The 24,876-nt window shown below is 41.1% G+C and overlaps 2 protein-coding genes across 3 annotated transcripts in view; both read left to right on the forward strand.

The window, feature by feature from the left end:
- The window catches only part of RAB8B (RAB8B, member RAS oncogene family), a 78,042-nt gene extending 69,093 nt beyond the window's left edge, over window positions 1-8,949 (forward strand). Inside the window, exons 6-8 of one of the 2 annotated variants that reach the window (XM_003827936.6) lie at window positions 762-827; window positions 3,831-3,881; window positions 4,666-8,949. In XM_003827936.6, coding sequence (XP_003827984.3) covers window positions 762-827; window positions 3,831-3,881; window positions 4,666-4,758 — 210 coding nt within the window. In that variant the 3' untranslated portion in view covers window positions 4,759-8,949. The remainder of the gene's footprint in view (window positions 1-761; window positions 828-3,830; window positions 3,882-4,665) is intronic. The other variant, XM_003827937.6, reaches the window with a different exon arrangement.
- A 9,727-nt stretch (window positions 8,950-18,676) lies between these two features.
- APH1B (aph-1 homolog B, gamma-secretase subunit) overlaps window positions 18,677-24,876 on the forward strand; it is a 28,455-nt gene continuing 22,255 nt past the window's right edge. Inside the window, exons 1-2 of the mRNA XM_003827938.4 lie at window positions 18,677-18,942; window positions 20,367-20,537. Of these exons, the coding sequence (XP_003827986.1) occupies window positions 18,830-18,942; window positions 20,367-20,537 (284 nt within the window). The 5' untranslated portion in view covers window positions 18,677-18,829. The remainder of the gene's footprint in view (window positions 18,943-20,366; window positions 20,538-24,876) is intronic.

Here is a 24,876-nt window from a genome sequence, read left to right on the forward strand (position 1 = left end):
CATTTTTAATCTGTGAGTCAGAAAAGGGGAGGAGGTTGCAAAGGGAGTAACCCCTGTACTTTTGTTACTTGGGCGTGGAAGGCTGGGGTTTTTCTTTTGATTTAGTTCTAGGAAGTCAGTGTGAATTGGCCTTAGGTTCCCTGCCTCCAGACCCTATTCTGCTACCTTAGGAGGGTGGGTATTTATCCCATATTAGAGAACTAAAAGTACAAAAACAGAAAAAAAGAGAAGTACTTAGATTATTATTATTATTTTATTTATTTATTTATTTTGAGACAGAGTCTCGCTCTGTCACCTGGACTGGAGTGCAGTGGTGCGATCTCGGCTTACTCCAACCTCTGCCTCCTGGGTTCAAGCAATTCTCCTGCCTCAGCCTCCCGGGTAGCTGGGACTACAGGCGGGTGCCACCACGCCCGGCTAATTTTTTGTATTTTTAGTAGAGACGGGGTTTCATCATGTTAGCAAGGAGGGTCTCGATCTCCTGACCTCGTGATCCGTCTGCCTCGGCCTCCCAAAGTGCGTGAGCCACCATGCCCGGCCTTAAATTATGTTTTAAATGGAAGTTGTGCCATCCTTCTTACGATGATTAAGTTAAATTATTAAATTCTGAATACAGTAGAAGAAAGCAAAGAAATTTGAGAACCACAGGAGTTCTGAAATAGATACCCTACCTTTGAGACTTTGAAAAACCTAAGAAATACAAATGCATTATATGTTCAAGTATCTTTTGCTAAATTTAAATATTTCTGTTTACTTTTCAGCTAGCAATTGACTATGGGATTAAATTCTTGGAGACAAGTGCAAAATCCAGTGCAAATGTAGAAGAGGTAAGAAGGAAACGTTTGGTGACTGTTACGGAGCAGCACCAGTGCTTAGGGGCCTGTGTTCAAACAGCTCTCAGAGCTTTGGTATTTTCTGACCTAATGAATGCCTTTTGTTGACCCAACTCTACTTTGTACACTTTTGTGCTTCTGATTTTTTTTTTTTTTTTTGAGATGGAGTCTCACTCTGTCGCCAGGCTGGAATGCAGTGGCATGATCTCGGCTCACTGCAACCTCTGCCTCCCAGGTTCAAGCGATTCTCCTGCCTCAGCCTCCCGAGTAGCTGGTACTACAGGTGTGCATCACCATGCCCAGCTAATTTTTGTATTTTTAGTAGAAACGGGGTTTCACCATGTTGGCCAGGAGGGTCTCGATCTCTTGACCTCGTGATCCACTCTCCTTGGCCTCCCAAAGTGCTGGGATTACAGGCGTGAGCCACCGCACCCAGCTGCTTCTGATTTTTATGTAGACGCTGGTTGTTGAATTTCTAGCATCTAGCCTCCACTTGGATTATATTAGATTTCTCAGTTAAGATTCACAGAATAGATTATGGAAGTTCAGTTTTGCCCTTTTTTTGGGCAGCTGGAAATCCTGGACTGGAAGACCAACCAGTGTCCTGTGCTCATTCATGTCACCCTGTATGCCTGCAGCAGAAGAGTTAAATCACTTTTAAGGCTGTACTCTCTCAAGGGAGAATTAAGCTGTTAGTTTATTGGACACATTCCTTTAGTGTACACATTTGAGGTAGATTAAGCACAATAAATTGTAACAGTGGCATTTAGTGGAAATAGGAAAGTGTTTATCAGGGAGTAGCTTTAATAAATTTTCATTAAGTTAGCTGTTAAGGAAAACCAAACCATCTAAAGTCTTATGAGAATAGGTTTTCTTCAATACCTAACGTAGATGACTGGTTGATGGTTGCAGAAAACCACCATGGCACGTGTATACCTATGTAACAAACCTGCATGTTCTATACATGTATCCCAGAACTTAAAGTGTAAAAAAAGAAAAAATAATAGGTTTTCTTCACCACGGGAACTGTTGATATTTTTTTAAAAAAACATTTTTTCAACTGATCATAAAAATAATACATGTAATTTACGTGTGATATGTGTTAATACATGTAATTCTTTTAATAATACTGATAGTTTCATAAACATTTAATTTCCTAGGTTACTCATTGTTCATCATAACATGATGGTTAAAAATCGAGACCTACATGACTTTATTAGCCAGTGGACACTGATCAGAACTTTTTCTTTGTTTTAAATAACGTAACAGTTATTTGTTTAGGTTGGCCGATGGGTGTTAGGAAACAGGAAGCCTCTACTGATTTACTTACACAAGCTTAGATAAGCAGAAAAATGCTTCCCTCTGCTTGATACAAAAGGATTTCCCGCCATCAGAAATAATGGAAGTTAAAAATGGACAAAAGATCTGAATAGACATTTCTCAAAAGAAGACAAATAAATGGCCAACAGGTATATGAAAAAATTCCCGACATCAGTAATGATCAGGGCAATGCATACCAAAGTACAGTGAGCTATCATCTCACCCCAATTAAAATGGCTTTTATCAAAGAGATAGGCAATAACAAATGCTGGAAAGGATGTAGAGAAAGGGGAACCCTCATATACTGTGGGTAGGAATGTAAATTAGTACAGCCACTATGGAGAACAATAAAAAAACTAAAAATAGAACTACCATATGATCCAGCAGTCTCACTACTGAGTATTTACCCAAAAGAAAGGGAATCAGTGTATCCACCTAAGTGTCCATCAGTGGATGAATGGATAAAGAAAATGTGGTATGTATACACAATGGAATACTATTCAGCCATAAAAAAGAGTGAAATCCCATAATTTGCAACAGTATGGATAGAACTCCCTGAACTGGGAGTTGCCTGAGCTGCTTATTCTAGCCAGGCTTACAGATGGTAACAACTTTGCCAGAGCTTTAAATCAGTGTGGTTAGGCTCATAGGTGACGAGTTTGACAGTGAGACACTGACAATGAGTAATAATAGTAGTTGTCGTATTGTTTTTATTTGATTGGATTGGAAATAATCCTTTTCCTGAACAGTTTTTGGGGATCAGGAGTGTTGGGAACAAAGAGGCTGATTTAACAATAGGTTTAGCATGGTGACAAATGAAGAATCTTTAACAGTTCCTGGCTTCATAGAAAAAGTGATGATGGATTTAAAAAATATTTGGTTTGTATCAAGAGACATTATGGATAAATTATCACGAAGATTAATCAGATTTGCCCTGCTTCTATTCGAACTGACTTCCATGGTGGGGAATTTAGCTGAGAGCTCCAGGAACTGTTGGGATTTTGGAGTAAGACACGGAAGATTATACATAATTCAGCTATAAGAGTGAGAGCAATTTGAAAGAAAAAGCCAGAAATAAAAAGTAGAGATTTTTGTGAAGACATTTTAGAGCTATAGGGTAATACATAATTATTTATTCACTCATTAAACCAGATATTCAGCATTTCCTAGGTCAGCACTGTGCCCTGCTCTAGGGAAGTGGGGTAGCTTAGACAGAGCTTCTGTCCTGTTCTTGGTGTACTGAAGAAGTTACTCGTGACTCAACAAGGGTGTTATTGTGATATTATATCACATGAAGAAAATATTTGATGAATGAATGATAGTTTGATAACATTGGAAAATGTTTATGATACAATCTCAAAAGAGTAAACACATGCATACTATGATTATAATTATTACTTTCTTAATGTAAAACTTTAAAGTGGTATATTTATATTGAAATAATGAAAAATTCTATATTTCTGTTTTAAAATAAGTCAGGCATGGTGGCTCACACCTGTAGTCCCAGCTACTTAGGAGACTGAGGTGGGAGGATTGCCTGAGCCCAGGAGTTCCAATTCAGCCAGGGCAACATAGCAAGACCCCATCTCTGAGGCGGGGGGAATATATATATGTATATATATATATACATATATATAGTGAATATATAATAATGAAAATGTTTTGTTTTACCTATAGGCATTTTTTACACTTGCACGAGATATAATGACAAAACTCAACAGAAAAATGGTTTGTATCACTTATAATTTTTATTTCCATTATGCTGTCTGTTTGGCATTTGATGAAAAGGATAGGTCTAATTATAAGATACTCAAATTAAACTCATTTTTTTCCTGACTCAGATACTCATTTGGTTGAACTCTGATTCTTAGTTCTGTTTGTTTAGGATTCTTATTTCTGAACTGCCACTGTTTCAGTCCTTTCTTCTGGCTCTTTAAGTGATGTTTAATTGGATTTTGATGAGAATAATGAAAATAATAATGGCACAAATTCGATTTTTGCCATAAAATTATTCAGTTTTCATGTGACAGGTATTTATATCTACATAACTACGATTTTGAAGTTGCTAAAGTTTGCTTAAATTTGAAATCATTAAGACAACCTTGAAAGTTTGTTTTATCCTGAGTCCTGACTATAATTGCGTACCTTATACTACTAACTCTTCTTACCTCTAACAGAACTGTCTATGCCAGTATCTTAACATTGTTTCCATCATTACCTTTGAAACTTTACACTCCATTGGAACTAGAAATAGAAGCTTCCTATCGAATACATTATTGATATAAAAGCTGCTATCGTAAGGGCATTTTCCTCTTTTCAATTCACCATTTCCAAAGAAAAAGACAACATTGGTGCTTAACTAGTTCCCGTTCTAATAAAATACTCTAGTGAATACACATTTCACTAGAATACACATTTCACATGGTATGGTTAGTTATTTTTATTTTTTAGGTAACTGAGGTCAAACCATGAAACTTTTATTTCCTTGGTAACTTCATCTTCTATTTTTTAGAATGACAGCAATTCAGCAGGAGCAGGTGGACCAGTGAAAATAACAGAAAACCGATCAAAGAAGACCAGTTTCTTTCGTTGCTCGCTACTTTGATGAACTCTTTCTGAGAGACTGCAGCACACCTAGAGGGCCCTTTCCTGCTTCTCTGAAAGCACAGGTCACCCAGCCTCAGAATCACACCTCCCGGCTGCTGCTGAGAGCACCACTGAACTTAGACCTCTCAACACAGAATGCCAAGTGGATTCCAGCCTCATGGCCTAGCAAAAGAACAGGCTCCCTTTTTCAAACATGGAAGCAATGAAGTGGAGACACATGCAGGACCTAACTCGTTTTTTCCTTGTTTTATTACCTGTTGCAGAAGCTGTTATCTTTCTTTTTTACTTTGCACATCAGTGTTAGCCTTTCCCTATTTCAGCACAATCTTAGACTCATATTTGCACACTTTTGTGTTGTGAAGTTCTAGACAAATTTGTACATGTGGCGATGTTAAAAGAGCATTTACAGCAGAGGTTAATACACTAAAATTAAAGGGTATTTGGTCTGGTTCATATGGTCAAATATTACTGCCTTGGTAGCATTTATTTAAGGGCTTTTTCTTAAATAAGAATCATTAAAGTCATTAAAAAAATTTACTGAAATGCCCATCTTGTCATCAAAGGCCACAATTTCTTTATTTCTTCAGATTAAGAGCTTTGCCTCATCCCCGACCTGTTTTCCAGAGTCTGGGTAGCTGAATGAATCACTTTTTAAAATGATTACCTCTGCCTAATCTATAGAAACTGCATTTGGAAATCACCATAATCTCATTTTTCCCTGGGGTTTGTATTTGCTATTCTTTCCCATGTTTGACTTAAGTGTAATCACTCTTAAGTAATATTTGAACATTATTATCTGTTTCTATTTGTGAACTTCTTGAGCTGAAATTTTACGTGGGCTGAGAGATATACCATTTAGGGTTTTAGTGCAGCATCTAACTGTGATTCTGTCAATAAGGATATGTAATATATTTTTTCTTAGGTTCACTCCTTAGCTGGCTGGCTTAGTTGTAATACCAAATTCCTACCATAATCCCTGTCTACAAAAGTTAGGTTTAGATTTTAGTTTGTGGAAACCTTCCCTATATAGAGACAGATTAACTTGTTGATATAAATTTAATAGAGCTAGCTCTTGATAATGGTGAAAATAATGAGTTTTGGTTGGTTTTATTTGGCAGATGTTTTTAGAAATAAAAGTACTTAGACCTAGTGCAGCCTCTAGGAAAAGTCTTGCCTTTTCATTGGAGAAAACAGGACCAAGGTTTCAGTTTTCAAACAGCTGTTGTTGAATGTGTAGAACCCAGTTCCATCTGTTTTGGTTCATTGTTACAGAACTTAGTCCAGTCATTTGGGCTAAAGCCAACCAAAAGCTTAGTTGCCTTTCTCAACAAACACTGGTACTGGTATACTTTTGTAGATGAAACCATCACAAGGTATTTAGTGTTAACTTGTGTGCCAAATTCAGATCACTATGTCGTTGTTGCTCTAGCCTTCAGTGTCGTAACACAGGGGGGATAAAACAGAGGGGATGAGGGAAATGAATTCTGTTAATAATTATTCTTCCTGGTATGCCTGTTTTGCTTCACAAAGGCTACTATCATGCTGGATAGTTAAGAACAGGAGATGGCAGTGGAAAGGGATTGCTTGTTACCACAGAGAATTCTCTTCAAATTAAGATATGTCATTAGAATGCTTGGACCAGTCAATCTTTTGTACTTATTTGAAAATATAGGAACAATTTAGCAGCTGCAAATATGCCCAAGCTATTTTTAATAGATATACTAAACTTATTGTTGACAAATTTCAGCCTCCTTAATTTTTTTTTTTTGGTAATTACCTATAGGCTTAAAAGTCATTCGTTGCTGTTCTAGTATAATTAGTAGTTCCGTGATTGAAAGTTTATTGTAATTCTACTATCTTCAAATTAGATACATTTTCAAAAGGAAAAGATAATTTTTTAGAAACATCTTAATATTCACTATTTCCTGAAAAAATCCAAGCAGTTAACGCTTTCTGGATGGTAACAAAGTACCTTCTAAAAGATAAGTGCTATGACACCATGTATGAATGTAATTCTCTTAGTAATTTACCTCTGACTATTTGGTGTCTTAACGCTTTGGTTTATATAATCTCAGGGGTTGTCTGCAAACCAAAACTGACATATTCTGTGGTTAGCTTTTATTACTTTTTTTTTTTTTTAACAGAATGCTTTGCTTTGGTTATATTTCTTCTTTCTTCTTTTGTCTTATATGGATTAATAACTAGTCTCCATGAACTTCACTTGAAAGAGCCTGTAAAAGTTAGATGAGTCTAAAAGTGCTCTTTGAAGTAGCAGCAAATTGGGAGTATATGCTCTGTTATATAGAAATAAATTGTCCTTGCTATTTTCTTACATTTAGCTTTGCTAGATTGTATATACATTGAGCTAAGACCTTAGGAAATTCACTTTCTGCATGATAAAATGACCCAATAAATATTCCACTTTGCTTAATAATGTACATACAGTGCATTATTTTTTCTATTTGTAGATGAATTTAATGACAGATAATTGTCTGTTCCCTGCTGAAACTGAAGAAATCTAGTTTTTTTGTGAACATTTTTGTGGTCTTATGGATAAGGTACATGAAGATTTTTGCAGCAGTGTTAGTGGTTCAGTGGCTGCACTTTATTAATCAGTGTGTTAATTTTTGACAATGATTGGACTAGACCTTTTCAAATAGAGTCTGAGGGTATCAGACAGTGAAAATGTGCTGTAACTAAGTAGCATGTAAATCAGTTGATTGTAAAACGTTTCGCTGGGAACTTATTTTAGCTATATTTTACTTCAGACAGATTATGATACAATAATCTACCTGTGCATCAGTTAATAGGTGCTGCAGGGTTTCTTACTATTTACAGAAACATTTTGTGCAGTCTTTGTTATAAATTTTCAGAAGACTATACTCTTTACTTTGAAGGTCTATTTTTTAATTATACCTCATTTAGCTAACTAGTATTCTAATAACTGGTAGAAAAACAGTGAGCCAGCCTTTAAGCATCTAACAAAATTTAGACTCTTTGTTTTGTTTTGAACTGAAGACATCATTGGGAAAGGTAGGAAATATTAGTTTAGGATAGAGCATACATGTCATATCCAGTAGCATAAAAAAAGTATTATCTCCCTGTCTCCATTAATAAATTTAGCTGTGCAATATAGGTGCGTTTTTGCAGAAGTTTCTAGTAAGAGATTATAACTCCATTTTACAGGTTCTGAATGCTCAGAGTCTATATTAAGGCTTATAAAGTTTTTCCTGTGATCAGTAAGTGACACATTTAAGCAGACATTCTTTTCAAGTTCATGACTTAGATTCCTTTACAAATTTAGTTCTCAATCTTTAAAGATGAGCTTCTAAGCTTAAAATTTAAAAACCACATTTCATTATGTTGGTTAATTATTATAAATTTTAAGCACTCATTTCTGCAATCAGGTTTCTCAGAATTTTTTTTTTTTAAACAGAAGAGACATTCCTTTTTCCTTGTTACATCCAAGGGGGGCACAGGGGTGGGTGGAAAGGAATGTCTAAAAATGAAATCCCTTGATATAGAGGGACCTAGATGGACAGGATATGCTAAAAGAATTTCAAATTCTAGCACAATTTTAGAGTAGAATAAGTCATTTTTTTAGACTAATAAAATTAATGGCTGTCATGTTCACTCTGAAAAAAATCTAAATGACTGAAATGTACAGAAATAAAAATTAGCAAACAATTATTCTAGGGATATTTTCAGATTTTACTTCATTTCTTGAAATGCATGTGCCATATGCAATTGCATTTCTTGTGCCAAGAAACTAATAGAACTTATTTCACTTTCTTACCTTTTTTTAAAATGTGAATTTAGTTATTATAGTTCAATTTTATGGCCTTACAGATGGCTTTTATTTTGTTTGCAGCTGACACTGCAGTTCCTTTCATGCAAAATACCATAAACTGTTTGATGAAAATCATGCCCCTAATGGAAACTCTCTAGTTTTTCCATATAACTATCCTACTGTACATGTTTAAACATATTTTATTTTTGCTCCAATGGCTTAATGTGAAAAGCTCCTGCAGATAAGTGGACCTGTCATGTGGTTAATCTTGTTTAAGCCAATTCATTAACTGTGTACTGATACTGATGCTATGTTTTTTTTAAATGGATTTTATTCCAGGTGAACTTTTTTTTATAATAATGTTCGTCTAAAATAAAAACTACATAATGAAAATGAAAATGCTAATGGCTCTCTGAAATGGACTGCACATTTTAAAAATATTTCTGCAAATTTGGGCCAGATGCAGTGGCTCACGCCTGTGGTCCCAGCACTTTGGGAGGCTGGGGTGGGTGGATCGCTTGAGGTCAGGAATTCAAAACCAGCCTGGCCGGCACGGTGAGACACCCATCTGTACTACAAAATTACAAAATACAAAAATTAGCCCAGAATGGCAGGGCATGCCTGTGGTCCCGGCTGCTCAGGAGGCTGAGGTGGGAGAATCGCTTGGACTTGGGAGGTGGAGGTTGCAGTGAGCTGGGATCGGGCCACTGCACTCCAGCCTGCACAATGGAGTGAGACCCTGTTTCACAAAAATAAATAAATAAATAAAATAAATTAAAAATGTTTCTGCAAATTTGACAGGTATATGTTTCAAACCATGGCAGACTTAAGATATTTTAGCAAACTTTATATCTGACCCAGAGTTGTTTAAAGATCTAGAAAAATAGCCAGCTCCCCTGTTCATCATACTTAGCTCAGCATACATTGAGGTTATTCTGTTGTAGAACCTGTAGCTTTAAATTGATCACCCTTCCTTTCTTAGTCTTTGCAAGTTTAATTTCTGTTGTTTTGTTTCCACTTGAAAATAATTTCTTTTGTGGTTGTTTTTTTTTTTTTTTTTAGACGGAGCCCCACTCTGTCACCCAGGCTGGAGTGTTGTGGCGCGATCTCGACTCACTGCAACCTCTGCCTCCTAGGTTCAAGCGATTGTCTTGCCTCAGCCTCCCGAGTAGCTGGGATTACAGGCACACACCACCATGCCCGGCTAATTTTGTATTTTTAGTAGAGACAGGGTTTTGCCATGTTGCCTAGGCTGGTCTTGAACTCCTGACCTCAGGCGATCTGCCTGCCTCGGCCTCCCAAAGTGCTGGGATTACAGGTGTGAGCCACCATGCCCGGCCTTGTGGTGTTTTCTGAGACAAGGTCTACTCTGTCACCCAGGCTGGAGTGTAGTGGTGTGATCATGGCTCACTGTGGCCTCTACTTCCCAGGTTCAAGCGATCCTCCCACCTCAGCCTCCTGAGTAGGTGGGACTACAGGCACTACCCAACCCAGCTAATTTTTTTTTTTTTTTTTGGTAGAGACAGGGTTTCACTATGTTGCCCAGGCTGATCTCCAAATCCTGGGCTCAAGTGATCCTCTCACTTCGGCCTCCCAAAGTACTGGGATTACAGGCATGAGCCACCGCACCCAGACGGAAAGAACCAATTTGATGGCACCAGCACTGTCGATACTCTCCTGCTTTGTTTGCACATATTCCCAGTCTCAGCCTTTCCCATTCATCCCACAGCCATTTCAAACTTTCACTATTCTTCTCAAGCTTCCTACCTCTTCCCTGTCCCCCTTCATGGACTGATCTTTCACCTCCCTCCTTCCAGAGAAAAGCATCAGTCACAAACCACATTAGCCTCCTCTCCCTCCCTAACCTACAGGCCACCTTCATCCTTACCTCCTTCCTCTTGGTCTCACAGGCATTCTTAACCTAGGCTCTTCTCTCTGCCCCATATCTGAATTCATCCTCCCACTGCTATCCTGCTTTTCGGGGAACTCACAGCTCTTTCTCTTGTACCTTCAAACCCCTATCCTTTCTTAGCCCTTTCCTTCAGCCTCTGAGCATCCTCAACCCTCCTACCCTGTGGCTTGTGGTCCTCTCTCACCTGCTCTTTTTCCTCTTCTTTCTGTTATGCTAAAAGGCATCTGTTTTCAAAGAGGTACCTATAGTTACTATGCTCACTTTTTCATTTTCCATTTATTCCTTAACCTACTCTGGTTTGTCTTCTACCCCCCGCCCCGCCCCTCCCCACCACTTCGCTGACATTGTGCTTACGACAGCCTAGCTGCTAAAGTAGTAGACGGTTTTCAGTTCTGTTCCTAGCTAACTTCTTGGCAGCATTTCACCAGTATATTTCTCCCCCACCGGAGAAATGTTCTTTCCTTGGCTTCTGTGACAGTATTCTCATGATTCCGACTTATGCACAATAATTTCACCCTTTTTCATGGCTCTTTAAATGCTCATAACTTCTGCGGTAAGGCTGAATAATGCCCCTCCCCACCTTCCCCTACCTCCTCAAGGTTGGTCATGTCTTAATCCCTGGAATCTCTGAATGTTACTTTATATGGCAAAAAGGACTTTGCAGAGGGGATCGAGTTAAGGATCATGAGATGGGAGATTATCTTGATCCAAGTGGACCCAATGTAATCCTAGGGGTCCTTCTCATGAGAAGACAGGAAGAGTCAGAAGAAAGCCACGTGATGATGGACGCAGAGGGAGAAAAGGTGCTGTGATGCTGTGCAGAGCCATGAGCCAAGGAATGTGGGCAGCCTCCAGGATCTGGAAAAGGATTCTCCCCTACAGCCTCCAGAAGGAACCAGCCTGCTCTGACACCTTGATTTTAGCCCAGGTCAGACCCATTTTGTACTTAACCACCTCCAGAACTGTAAGACTAAATTTGTCTTTACAGACTGCTTTATGTCACTGAGTTTGTGGTAATTTAGCACAGCAGCAATAGAAAGCTAAAACAGTTTTCAAACGTGTATCTCTAGCCATAACCACTTTCCGGAGGGCCAGACCTCAAAGTTACCTGCCTACCGGACATCCCCCTTGGATCTACTACAGGGACATCACACACAACATGTCTGAAACTCAGACTCAACTCTGTCTTTTCCCTCTCCCCAAGCAAACCCCACTTCCGAAGCGGGCGGTGGGGCAGGGGGGGGGGCAGCCTGTCCTTTTTCCATCATAATAAGTAGCACCATCATCTGTGTAGATCCTTAGTCAACCTCCAGATTTCATGGGTCCTACCCCTATCTACTTGTCCATTATTACTGCCACTCTTTGTTGAGGCCCCCTCAACTTCTGCCTAGATCACTGTAATCTCTCCAAATCAGTCTCCCCACCTCTAATTTTATTTTCCTCCAATCCAGTTTTCACAGTGCTGAGTTTTACAGGTGGCATCTTATCCTGTCCCCGCCACATATAATGCTTTAGTGGTACTGCCTAACCTTGGGATAAAAACTCCTTTGCATGTCAGACAAAGTCCTTTGCCATCCCCACATCTTTCTCTCCAGCCTTAAATCTCGTCATGCCTTAACTCATACTCTTCCTTTGAACCTCATGAGTAATTGCAGTTCCCCAGCACATCATATCATTTTATTCCTTTGCTTACATTGCTCCTTCTGCCGACTTCCTGCTTCTTTACTTGGCTGGCCTGCGCTTACTTTCAAGACTCACTGAGGGGCAGGGCGTGGTGGCTCATGCCTATAATCCCAGCACTTTGGGAGGCCGAGGCGGGCAGATCATTTGAGGTCAGGAGTTCGAGACCAGCCTGGCCAACATGGTGAAACCCCATCTCTACCAAAAATACAAAAATAGCCAGGCATGGTGGTGGGCGCCTGTAATCCTAGCTACTGAAGAGGCTGAGGCAGGAGAATCACTTGAACCCAGGAGGTGGAGTTTGCAGTGAGCCAAGATCATGCCACTGCACCCAGCCTGGGCAACAGAGCGACACTCTGTCTCAAAGAAAAAAAAAAAAAAAAAAGACTCACTGAGGGTTTCTCTGGCAAGATTTTAGCTACAACCCCCCCTGCTTAGAAGCCTCTGTGTATGCCCCAAGTGTCACTCACCACATGGATTTGAGTTGACTATTTACTTTCCTTCTCTACTAGATAGACTCTAGGCTCCTGAAGGGTGGGAGTTGTGTCTTTAGTTTTTGTATCTACCATACCCAGTAAGGGGCTTGGCACATGGTAGGTGTTTAATAAATGAAAGAATCGCCTGGCACAGTGGCTCATGCCTGTAATCCCAAAACTCCGGGAGGCTGAGGCAGGTGGATCACTTGAGCTCAGGTGTTGGAGACCAGCCTGGGCAACATGGAAAAACCCTGTCTCTACAAAAAAATACAAAAATTATCCAGGTGCGGTGGCACGCACCCATAGTCCCAGCTACTCAGGAGGCTGAAGTGGGAGGATCGCTTGTGCCCAGGAGGTTAGGCTGCAGTGAGCCATGATAGTGCCACTGCACTCCAGCCCGGGCGACCGAAGTGAGATTCTGTGTCAAAATAATAATACATAAATGAAAGAATCAGTACTTCAGTCCTCATCAAAATTAACATGCCCATGAAGTAAGTGAAGTGTAATTTGGGAGCTAAGTGGAATTTAGAAGTTTTGTTCTCCATTTACTTTCAGACAGTTTCACTCTGTCATCCAGGCTGAAGTGCAGTGGTGCAATCTTAGCTCACTCCAGCCTCGACCTCCTGGGCTCAAGCAATCCTCCCACTGCAGCCTCCTGAGTAGTTGGGACTATAGGCGTGGGCCATCACGCCTGGCTAATTTTTTTTTTTTTTTTTTTTTTTTTTTTTTTGAGACAGAGATTTGCTTTGTCGCCCAGGCTGGAGTGCAGTGGCACGATCTTGGCTCACTGCAACCTCCACCTCCCAGGTTCAAACTGTTCTCCTGCCTCAGCCTCCTGAGTAGCTGGGATTACAAGCGTGTGCCACCAGGGCCGGCTAACTTTTTTGTTTCTTGGTTTTGTTTTTTGTTTTTGTTTTTGAGACGGAGTCTCGCTCTGTTGCCCAGGCCAGAGTGCAGTGGCGTGATCTCGGCTCACTGCCACCTCCACCTCCTGGGTTCAAGAGATTCTCCTCCCCAGCCTCCGGAGTAGCTGGGACTACAGGTGCCTGCCACCACGCCCAGCTAATTTTTTGTATTTTAGTAGAGACACGGTTTCACCATGTTGCGCAGGCTGGTTGCGAACTCATGAGCTCGGGCAGTCCGCTCACCTCAGCCTCCCCAAGTGCTGGGATTACAGGCGTGAACCACCACGTCCAGCCAATTTTTGTATTTTTAGTAGATGGGTTTTCCCCATGTTGGCCAGGCTGGTCTCAAACTCCTGACCTCAGGTGATCTGCCTGCCTTAGTCTCCCAAAGTGCTGGGATTACAGGTATGAGTCACTGCACCCGGCCTGATTTTTGTATTTTTTGTAGAAATGGGGTTTCACCATGTTGCCTAGGCTGGTCTTGAAGTCCTGGGCTCAAGCAATCCTCCCACCTTGGCCTTATATGCTCTTTATTCTGGTTCTTATCTTTTAATCTTTGTTAAATACCTTACAGGGGTCCCCAGTTCCGGGGACATGGATAGGTACTGGTCTCTGGTTTTTAGGAACTGGGCCACACAGCAGGAGGTGAGCGGCAGGCCAGTAAGCATTACTGCCTGAACTCTGCCTCCTGCCAGATCAATGGCGGCATTAGATTCTCATAGGAGTGTGAAACCTATCATGAATTGTGCATGTGAGGGATCTAGGTTTTGTGCTCCTTATGAGAATCTAATGCCTGATGATCTGAGGTGGAACAGTTTCATCCTGAAACCATCCCCATCACCCCAACCCACAGTCCATGGAAAAATTGTCTTCCACGAAACCAGTCCCTGCTACCAAAAAGGTTGGGGACCACTGCCTTATACTATCTTAATCTGTGTTGTATCTTACACTATATTAATCTTTATTAAGTATAGAAGGATTTGCTTTTAATAAGATCACCCAGAATGTTGTTTAGGTATTGATAAATTCAGTAAACCTTCTCTCCCACTTCATGATTCCAACCCTCAAGATTGGTGTTCTGTTATTAGTTCCAGGGATATATGAGAATGCACCATAGCAAATAAAATAAATAAATAATAAATTAAAATAAATAAATATACATTCGCCTAAGGTGAAAGTAGTTGGGTGATGACATGAAAGAAAAACAGAAATTGCTGTGGTTAAGAATAGCAACTGCTAAATACATGAAATGAGTTTTTGTTCCTTATGAGTAAATATTGCAATGAAATTTTAGGGAAATATTTCAAATAGGTAGTCACATTAGTCAATAAATTATCAAAATGTCTCAGGCTTCAACTGAGGCAGCTGGATCTAGCAAAAAAGAGGCCTGAACTAGAAATCAAGACTTCCAGGTTTCAAGTGGGTTCTGCTGCTCAGTAATGGAGTATTTTCTAGGCTTGTTGTATCCTCTGTTTGCTTTTAAAAAAAATTATATTGGATAATCTCTATGTCCTTTCCTAGCTCTAAAATTCTAAGAAAACACTGGTAATTTCTCTAACATAGATCATTTGATACTCTACCATCATTGCAATTTTCTCTCTGATATCTCAATGAAGGTATTTAGTTTTATGGTTTATAAATTCGGAATATAAATTAAATCAACTTGGCATTATAAACATGGACACTTAGTATAAACTAGGTAGTAATTCTTTATCTGATTTCTTATGACCAATATTTGCCCTCCTTGTTTTTGTTTCTTAAGGTTTCTTCCTCTTGCATTGCCCTTATTTATTTACTTATTTACTTTTGAGTTGGAGTCTCGCTCTGTCACCCAGGCTGGAGTGCAGTGGCATGATCTTGGCTCACTGCAACCTCTGCCTCCCGGGTTCAAGCAATTCTAGTGCCTTCGCCTCCTGAGTAGCTGGGACTACAGGTGTATGCCACCACGCCCAGTTAATTTTTGCATTTTTACTAGAGACGGGGTTTCACCATATTGGCTAGACTGGTCTCAAACTCCTGACCTCAAGTGATCCGCCCACCTCAGCCTCCCAAAGTGCTGGGATTACAGGCGTGAGCCACTGTACCCAGCCACTTCCTCTTGCATTGCCTTTAAAAAAATTTACTTGTGAATATTGTGTGCAAGCTGAAGTTGAAAAAACTCTAAGAGAATGTAGTTAAGACTCTCATCTTGTACCATCAACAAAACCAGTGCTGCTTGAAAGCTGGGTCCTAGGGTTGACTCTTATAGGGCTGGTAACTTCAGTCCGACCTTCAGCATCACAGCAGGATCGAAATTGCATCACTCGTTACCAAGGAAACTGGGTGGGTACTCTGAGAATCCCTCCATTTCCTGTCTTCAGCTGGTGTCCTGTCTCCTCTCCTCTAAAGCTAAATTTCTCCATTTTTTCCTCTTTCCTTTTTTTCTTACCACACATTCATGTGAGAAGATTTTACAGACTGCCTTTTACCCCTATGTCTGGGTCACTGATGACCTCTGTATGGCTAAATCCAGTGGACATAATTCACTGGTAGCTTTTGTTGTTGTTGTTGTTGTTGTTTTGTTTTTTGTTTGTTTTGAGATGGAGGAGTCTCACTCTGTGGCCCAGGCTGGAGTACAGTGGCACAGTCTTGGCTCACTGCAACCTCTGCCTCCCAGGTTCAAGTGATTCTTCTGTCTCAGCCTCCTGAGTAGCTGGGATTACAGGTGTCTGCCACCACGCCCAGCTAATTTTTGTATTTTTAGGAGAGGCAGGGTTTCACCATGTTGGCCAGGCTGGTCTCAAACTCCTGACCTCAAGTGATCCGCCTGCCTCGGCCTCCCAAAGTGCTGGGATTACAGGCGTGAGCCACTGTGCATGGCCACTTAACCTCTCGACAGCCCTTCTTTCTGAAATGTTTTCCCCTTGGCTTCCACAGCACCACATTCCCCCAGTTTTCTTGTTACCCTCTTGGCCACTCCTTTTCAGTTTCTTATGAGGTTCCTCTTCTCCTCATACCTTTAATGTTGGTGTTCTGACATAGGCCTTGTTCTGGCTTTACTAGCTATCTAGGTAATTCTATTCTATGTACTCTCACGGCTTCAGGTATTCTGGTCTCAGCTCTGATGTTCAGTCCATTTCTCTCCTGATCCTGTATATGTAGTTGCCTACTGAACACCTCCATTTGGAGTGCTACAAGTATCTCAGTCTCAAGGCATCCAAAATGAAGGCCAGGCACGGTGGCTCACGCCTGTAATCCCAGCACTTTGGGAGGCCAAGGTGGGCAAGTCACTTGAGGCCAGGAGTTCAAGACTGGCCTGGCCAACATTGTTCACACTGTCTCTACTAAAATACGAAAATAACCCAGGCATGGTGGCGCGTGCCTATAGTCTCAGCTACTCTGGAGGCTGAGGCAGGATAATTGCTTGAACTCGGGAGGCAGAGGTTGCAGTGAACTGAGATCACACCACTGCACTCCAGCCTGGGCGACAGAGTGAGACTACGTCTCCAAAACAGTAACAACAAAATAACAAAATGGTACTCATTATCGTGTCTACTTTGCCATATTCTCTCCTCCTCCTGTCTCCACAGCATCCACTTAAGCCCGAACCCTCTAGAAGCCCACATCCTTGACTCTTCCCCCATCTCACTCTATGTAGCTCATTAGTCACTAAATTCTGTTTGTACAATTCCTAAACTTCTATTAAATTTGTCTGCTTCCCTCCAGAGTCCTGCTAATTCCCTGATTCAGGCCACTGCCATCTCATTCCTGCGTTGCACCGAGGACCTCCAGTCTGGAAGCTCATTTTCCATATCTTTACAAAGCAGATCTATCACTCTGAACTGTTGTCTCGACCCGAGTTTTGATAGGTATTGTGCTGGGATCTGACCATTCAAAATACAATCACTGGAATCTGAAGAAGTATTCTGTGGGAGTGAATGGAAATATATATGACTTTTAAATGGGCAAAGGTAATGTTTTTCTGTAAGAATTAAATACCTGCAGTTGTATTATTTGAAGGTGCATTTTCAGGGGTGAGCTGCAAAACATCTGTCAGGTCCCAACATTTGTCTACTGGTGTTTTTTTAAATGTGGATTGCCAAAATCTTTATTCATGATGGACATTATGTAGGAGTGGTTAATACTTACATAGCACTTACCTGTGTCAGGCACACTGATCAAACTAACCGACGAAGTATTATTCAACATAAAGAAAAATCTAACTTGGATGTGAATGATCAGAGAACTTAAGTTTTAATTTTTAAACCTTTCAGAAATTGTTAATATAGATGTTTATAACTTCTACTTTTTAAATTATTTCACTTATTGAACAGATATTAGTGAACTTCTAGGTGCTGAGGAAACAACAAAGAGCAAAGCAAAGTCCCTGTCCCCCAGGAGTTCGCGTTTTAACGGGGAAGAAAAATAAGCAAGTGAAATAGACGACTGTGAGAAGACGGAGCAGGGAGATGTTACTATTGCTTGTAGGGTGGTCACAGAATGCCTGCAAAAACAACCCTTTTGAAGAATTGGGAAAAAAATAAAAACCATTTGGCTGAAACAGCCCTGAGAAGGGCAGCTTCTTCCACCACTCTTTCATCATTTTACCATCTGTGGGTTATCCCCGGGGTCACTGCTATCCCAACCTAGGTTTTATACAGGATGGAGTACGAAGTTCCCGCAACTATCCAAACGGTAAAATGTGCTTAAAAAAAAAACCTATTTAAAAAGGAATCCTGCTTGTTCCTGCGCTACATTTTTCTTTAGTCTCTTTGATTGACTTGGAATCTCTGCCTGTTCTCGGTGCATGCGGCTCGAAGGTGGGCTAGGGAGCTCCCCTTCTCTTAACCACCTCGCAGCCGGCACTGGAACCCGATCGGAGTGTATCTGTGGGGCTGCGGCGTTGGCTCGGGCCCTAACGTCGCCGAGGACGCCCGCTTCGGGAGCAGGAGCTGCGGCGTGGCCCTGGCGCTTCCGGACACCCGGTAGGGCGGAGGGCCCAACGGTGGGGTCCGCGCTCACCGCCTTGAGCCCGCCCCTGCGCCCGGCGCCCTCAGCCCACGCCCCGCCCAGTCCCCCAGGCCCTAGCGTTTACCCCCACGCCCCGCCTCGCCCCGCGACCCACGTACCCCGCCTCCGAGCCCCGCCCCCGCCCCCACGTGCCCCGCCCCCGAGCCCCGCCCCCGTCCCCGTGCCTGCCCCTGAGCCGCGCCCCGCCCCCCGCGTCCCGCTTAGCCCCCCACCCCGAGCCCCACCCACCGAACCCCGCCCGCGCCGGGAGCATCTCGCGTCCCCAACGGGCCCCCGGGTCGGTTTCCGCGGTGGCCATGACTGCGGCCGTGTTCTTCGGCTGCGCCTTCATTGCCTTCGGGCCTGCGCTCGCCCTTTATGTCTTCACCATCGCCACCGAGCCGTTGCGTATCATCTTCCTCATCGCCGGGTGAGGCGGTCGCGTCGGGAAACCCGGACGCCGGGGCTCCCCTCCCCCGCTGGGGTTACCCGCGACCCTCGGCGCCCCCACCGCGCGGCTCGACCTTGTTGCGTTTCAGACGGGAGGAGGGTTGAGAGGGGGAGAGCGGAGATCCGGCTCCCCAAAGGCGCCTCGCCCTCTTAGGAAGAAGCGCACACTGGGGGTCAGGGCCTTTTGCCTGGGGCTCATGGGTGGGGTTTAGTGATCCGTGAAGCTACTAAAGTTGTATAAAAAAATTATGGATAAGTTCATATATGCATCCTTCATTTTCTGGAGGGGGAGTCCCTAATTTCCCTCAGATTCTCAAAGGCATCTGTAATCCCCAAAGGGTTAAAAACCATTGGCGTTTAGGATAGTAGTGCGCGACTTCCGCCAATTAGAATCACCTGTGGCCAGGTGCTTTAAAACATGCCGATGCCCACCCCCACCCCGATCCATTGAATCAGAATGTCTAGGGGATGGGATTCGGGCTTCAGAAAAAAAAAAAATTTTTAAGCTCCTTTTGGATGGTTCCGTTGTGCAGCCGAAGGGTGGAAACCTGTAAAAACACCGAAGCACCTGACTGTGCGTCTCCTTCTGGGAGCTTGGTAAATACCGGACTCTGGTGTCCCATCGCAGTCATCACCTGGCTCTTACTTGCACATACCACATCCCCCCTCCCCTGATGAGTCTCTCTTGGCACCAGACTAGGCCAATGATTCCCGCTTTTCTGCGTTTCTTCACCTCCCACAAACGTATTGAAAGTGCTTCGCTGCATGTCATTTTAAAAATAATAGAGATTTGGGAAGGGTCTGTAAAGCTTGCTATAATCATTAGAATCCCCAGGGGTGCTGTAAGACCTGGAGGTCTTGGATACTGATCCAGATCAGAACACAGGTTTTCAAGTTGAATTTTATACCAGTCACTTTATTAATAGAGATGTAGATATTTTTCTGGAAAAGATACTCATCTTTGCAGATATCTGACCAGTAAATCCATAATTTCTTGTAAGTTTTAAGAATATGAAAATTGCAGTAATCAGGGTTGTGTATTTTCTTGTTTTGGCTCATCAATGGGCAGAGCATTGATTAGAAAGAGTAGCAAATAACCAAGTTTCTAGCTAGATAGTCCTTGGCAGATAGAGTCTGCAGATGTACTTGCAAGTAGCAGGGTCACTGAAAAAAGTAATTGTTGGGAAACTTCAGCCTTCCTCTTGGACACGTTTGTCTCACCAAGGAAAATGCACCGTTAAGAACAACTGATCAGAGTATCACTTTATGAGGACTTTTTTTTTCCTTATTAAAACGTCAAGAAATCTCTTCCTTCTCAAGCAGGTTTTTTTTTTTTTTCTGCTTTTAAACATTATTAATCCTGTACTGATGTTCACTTGTAACTTTTTTTCCCGTATTTTTCAGAGCTTTCTTCTGGTTGGTGTCTCTACTGATTTCGTCCCTTGTTTGGTTCATGGCAAGAGTCATTATTGACAACAAAGATGGACCAACACAGAAATATCTGCTGATCTTTGGAGCGTTTGTCTCTGTCTATATCCAAGAAATGTTCCGATTTGCATATTATAAACTCTTAAAGTAAGTTAAATACCTGCCTTACCTTTTTTTTCCCCAGTTAGATTTTAGTTATGATTTGGTCATTTGAAACATGAATATAGTATTGTATCTATGCCCTCCTACATAGTACTAAGCCAAGAGATTGGTACATTTCCAGCCTGAAAATCTTGAGTGTTCTTTTATCTTGTGGAAATTTCTTATTTCCTTCCTTTCTTCCTTTATTCAAAAAAATATTTCTTGAGAATCAATCCCAGACACTATCCTAGGTACTGGGGATACATCAGTGATTAAAAGACAGAGTCTCTGGCTTCATGGAGCTTATATTATAGTAGGAAGAGACAGACAATAAATGAATGAACAAGAAATACACTGGTATAGTAGATAAGTGTCATGGAGACAAACAAGCTAGGGAAGCATTAAAACAACTACAGAAATCATTCCAGCTTAGAATGTATATGTTCTCTTTGCCACCACCTAAGTTAATTCTTTTTTTTTTTTTTTTTTTTTTTTTGAGACAGAGTTTTCGCTCCTGTTGCCCAGGCTGGAGTGCAATGGTGCAATCTCAGCTCACGGCAACCTCTGCCTCCTGGGTTCAAGCGATTCTCCTGCCTCAGCCTCCCGAGTAGCTGGGATTACAGGCGTGCACCACCATGCCCGGCTAATTTTTGTAATTTTAGTAGAGACGGGGTTTCACCATGTTCGCCAGGCTGGTTTCAAACTCCTGACCTCAAGTGATCCGCCCACCTTGGCCTCCCAAAGTGTTAGGATTACAGGCCTGAGTCACCACACCCGGCCAAGATAAATAATTCTTATGGAGACCATGCCTTCCATTATTTTGACTGTAGTAGGGGAAAACAGGAGTTCCTTTTGTGGTATTTCCTGTAGTTTTAAATCTATAATAGAAAATTACATTTTAAAAAATGCCTTGGGTTCCCTTGTTGGGCCAGAAAGTAGGTCTTCTCTAGGACTCATGAGGACCTCACATGAAACCACTGATTTGAAACACAGCTGGAACTTGGAACCATATTTCCTTTCAGGCAGTCATGAAATTGGCTTTGATTATGTAGTAAGTCTTAGTAGACTGATAAATGTGCTGTCTTTTTTCATTTGTACAAATGAAGTAATTAAGGCTGTCCATGAATTTTGTGGATATAACCAAGAGGGACCTCAACAACAACTCTTTTCATAGGCTTCTGTTAACTTGTTCTTGCCAATATGCTAGGTTTTCTGTATTTGTTACTCTTTGCTTTTAATACCAGATACTGAATTCCCTTTTCGTAATGAAGGAATTTAAATTAGAAATTGAAATCCAGGAAGCCATTGCTTAGAAGCAAAAATCATATCTTAGAAAAGTTTCAAAAATGAAATTCCCATTAGTACCTGGAAATATTACATGGGAATAAATAAATATCAAAGGTAACACTGAAATTTCCATGGTAATACAACATCCCTAACAGATGGACATCTAGCTGTGTTTGAATGTTTCTGGTATGTGGCAGTTACTACCATTCTACAATTTTAAGCTTTAACTGTAGAATATCATTAAGGTAACCACCTCTACCTCTGCTGGGCTTGGTGGCTCATGCCTGTAACCCTGACACTTTGGGAAAGCAAGGTAGGCCAATTGCTTGAGCTGAGGATTTCGAGACCAGCCTGGGCAACATGGCAAAACTCTGTCTCTACAACAAATACAAAAATTAACTGGGCATAGTGGTCCCAGCTCCTCGGGAGGTTGAGGTGGGAGGATCACTTGAACCTAGGAGGCGGAGGTTGCGGTGAGCCGTGATTGCACCACTGTGCTCCATTCTGGGAGACAGAGCCAGACCCTGTCTAAAAAAAAAAACAAACAAGCAAAAACAAAAACTCCCTTCTGACCGCTGCCTTACTCAAGTACCAGGTAAATGAAGTCTCTGCTGCATGGTTATAATTATCTCCCTTTCAAGAATGAACAGTCCTCATTTCTTCACCTGGACCTCAACAGGCATGGTTGTGGCTTCCAAACCTTTCCAAAAGAAAGGCTGTTTGTTCTTTTTGGTCAGTGGACATGACCCTTTTTGTCAGCGCCTGGTTTTTGCCTGTGCTCAGAACCCAGCACGGTATTCTGCAGTGCAGACTAAGTGGTACCCCTGACTGGGCACTGTACTCTTCACAGCTCAGCCTCACATTGCACTGGGTTTTCCTGTCAGTGACATCATTGGCCCATATGCATTTTCATGCCATGGGTCTAATTTTGAAAAAAAAAAAAACAAAAAAAAAAACACAATTTCTAATACAGAATTTAAAGTTTAGGACTTGTATGTTCTAAAACCTGAATTATCAGCGTGACAAAATGAGTATGGGCTGTTCTTCACTGCCTTGCATCTTCATGGTTTCCACCTGAAATGGCAACATTTTCCTGGCACTAACTTAGGGCTCCAAAGGACTGTAGCTGAACATAGATCCACATTATTGTTCCTCTTTTTTTTTTAATTTTAATTTTTAAAATTTTCTTTTTACACTGAGGAGCAAGTGTCCACTTTTTTAATGAGGGCAGGAAAGGAGTAGGACCACATGAGGAAGAAATTAAAGCTGTCAGTCTGTAGGCTCGAATGCCAGGAAGTTCAAAGAAGCCTCTTTAGGTTCCTAGGGAAACCATGTTTGCTTTTCTGAAAGGACCTTTGGAAATTTGCAAATGGTAGGACAGACTTGTACTAGCAGGTACCTTTGTTTGCATTTGCAAAAATCATCTTTTACGAGCCTTTAGAATATTCAAAATTTTCCCAGCAAATTTGAGAAATGTTAAATGTTATGTAGTTGTATTAAAACAATTTAAGAATTATTATAATGCTTTATTTATGACTGACATTTATATGGATACATTTACATTGCTCTCTTATGCTATATTGCATTCAAATATAGGGAGTTTGGTTTAATCAATACTTTATCTCCACTGCCAAAGTAGGTCTTGAACTTTTAAATTTAAAGTGCTACCTCAGACTTTTGCTATCAGAATTTGGTGCCAAGATTAAAATGTGGAGAGTTTATTACCAGTTTTTATAAATATATGGAATTGGATCAAAATATTCATTGCAATCTAATAATAAATAATAGCTTTATTTCATGAGTTAGGCCTTAGTCACTTAATCTTACTAATCTTATTCTTACATGAATGAATAGTAACTTTCAGCCTGGCAGAGCCTTGCATAAAGAGAAATTGGCATGTGTGGTAGCCCTTTCTGCAGTAATTTTTTTTAAATCCAAGTTATGTTGCTTAAAATATAATCATATTTTGCCAAAAACATACAGTTTAGACAACTCTATGTTGCTTGAAACTCCTGTATGTTGCTTGAAACTCCTGTATGTTGCCTAAAACAGACATTAGGATTTTTTCTGTTTGGATGGAAACTTTTGTAATTTAGTTCAATTTTGTCTTAAAAGGTTGATACCATAAATATTTTGTAATTTTAGAAAATCTTCCATTTATAGAAAAAACATTAAGATAACCATTGCTACAACTTTTAAGCAGCGTGTCTATTTTTAAAAATTCCGAAAATGGCGTATTTAACTTGTATTCATACTCCTTTCTCTCTCTCACACACACATTCGAAAAAGGATAGAACAAATGAGAAAGATGGTGTGATTTAGCAGGAGTTTTTCAAAATTTATATTTTTGAAATTTGAATTGTTTCTTTTTTTGTTCTTGGGAACATAATAATAAATGCAAACAAAGAATTTTCCACTTCAGTAAGATGGAAGTGAACCCAGAAACTGATGATGTTTTGTACTTTCTCACTTCCTGATGTTGACATTGAGAACTCTTAGTGCTGTTACTTTTCCTCCCATGTACTTCCATAACGTAGAATTAGGAAGCTTAATAAACTTTTTAGTTTATTTATTTAATATATTTGTGATAGTAGTACTTTGCTGTATCAAATAGCTAAAATCTTTGATTGATTCACTGATTGTCACAGTCTCGCTCTGTCACCCAGGCTAGAGTGCAGTGGTGCAATCATGGCTCACTGCAACTTCCGCCTCCGGGGCTCAAGCAATCCTCCCACCCTCAGCCTCCTGAGTAGCTAAGACTATAAGTGCGTGCCACCACACCCAGCTAACTGTTGTATTTTTTTGGTAGAGACATAGTCTCCTTATGTTGCCCAGGCTGGTCTCAAACTCCTGAGCTAAAGCGACCCACCCACCTCAGCCTCCCAAAATGCTGGTATTACAGGTGTGAGCCACCATGCCCAGACAATTTATCTCTTAAATTGATTATTTGTCTTTTTATTATTGAGTTGTAAGAGTTCTGTAGATATAAGTCCTTTTTCAAATAGATTTGCAAATATTTTCTCCTATCTGTGTTGTCTCTTCACTTTCTTGATAGTGT

Source organism: Pan paniscus, chromosome 16, assembly GCF_029289425.2.
Source record: "Pan paniscus chromosome 16, NHGRI_mPanPan1-v2.0_pri, whole genome shotgun sequence".
Classification (NCBI taxonomy): domain Eukaryota; kingdom Metazoa; phylum Chordata; class Mammalia; order Primates; family Hominidae; genus Pan; species Pan paniscus.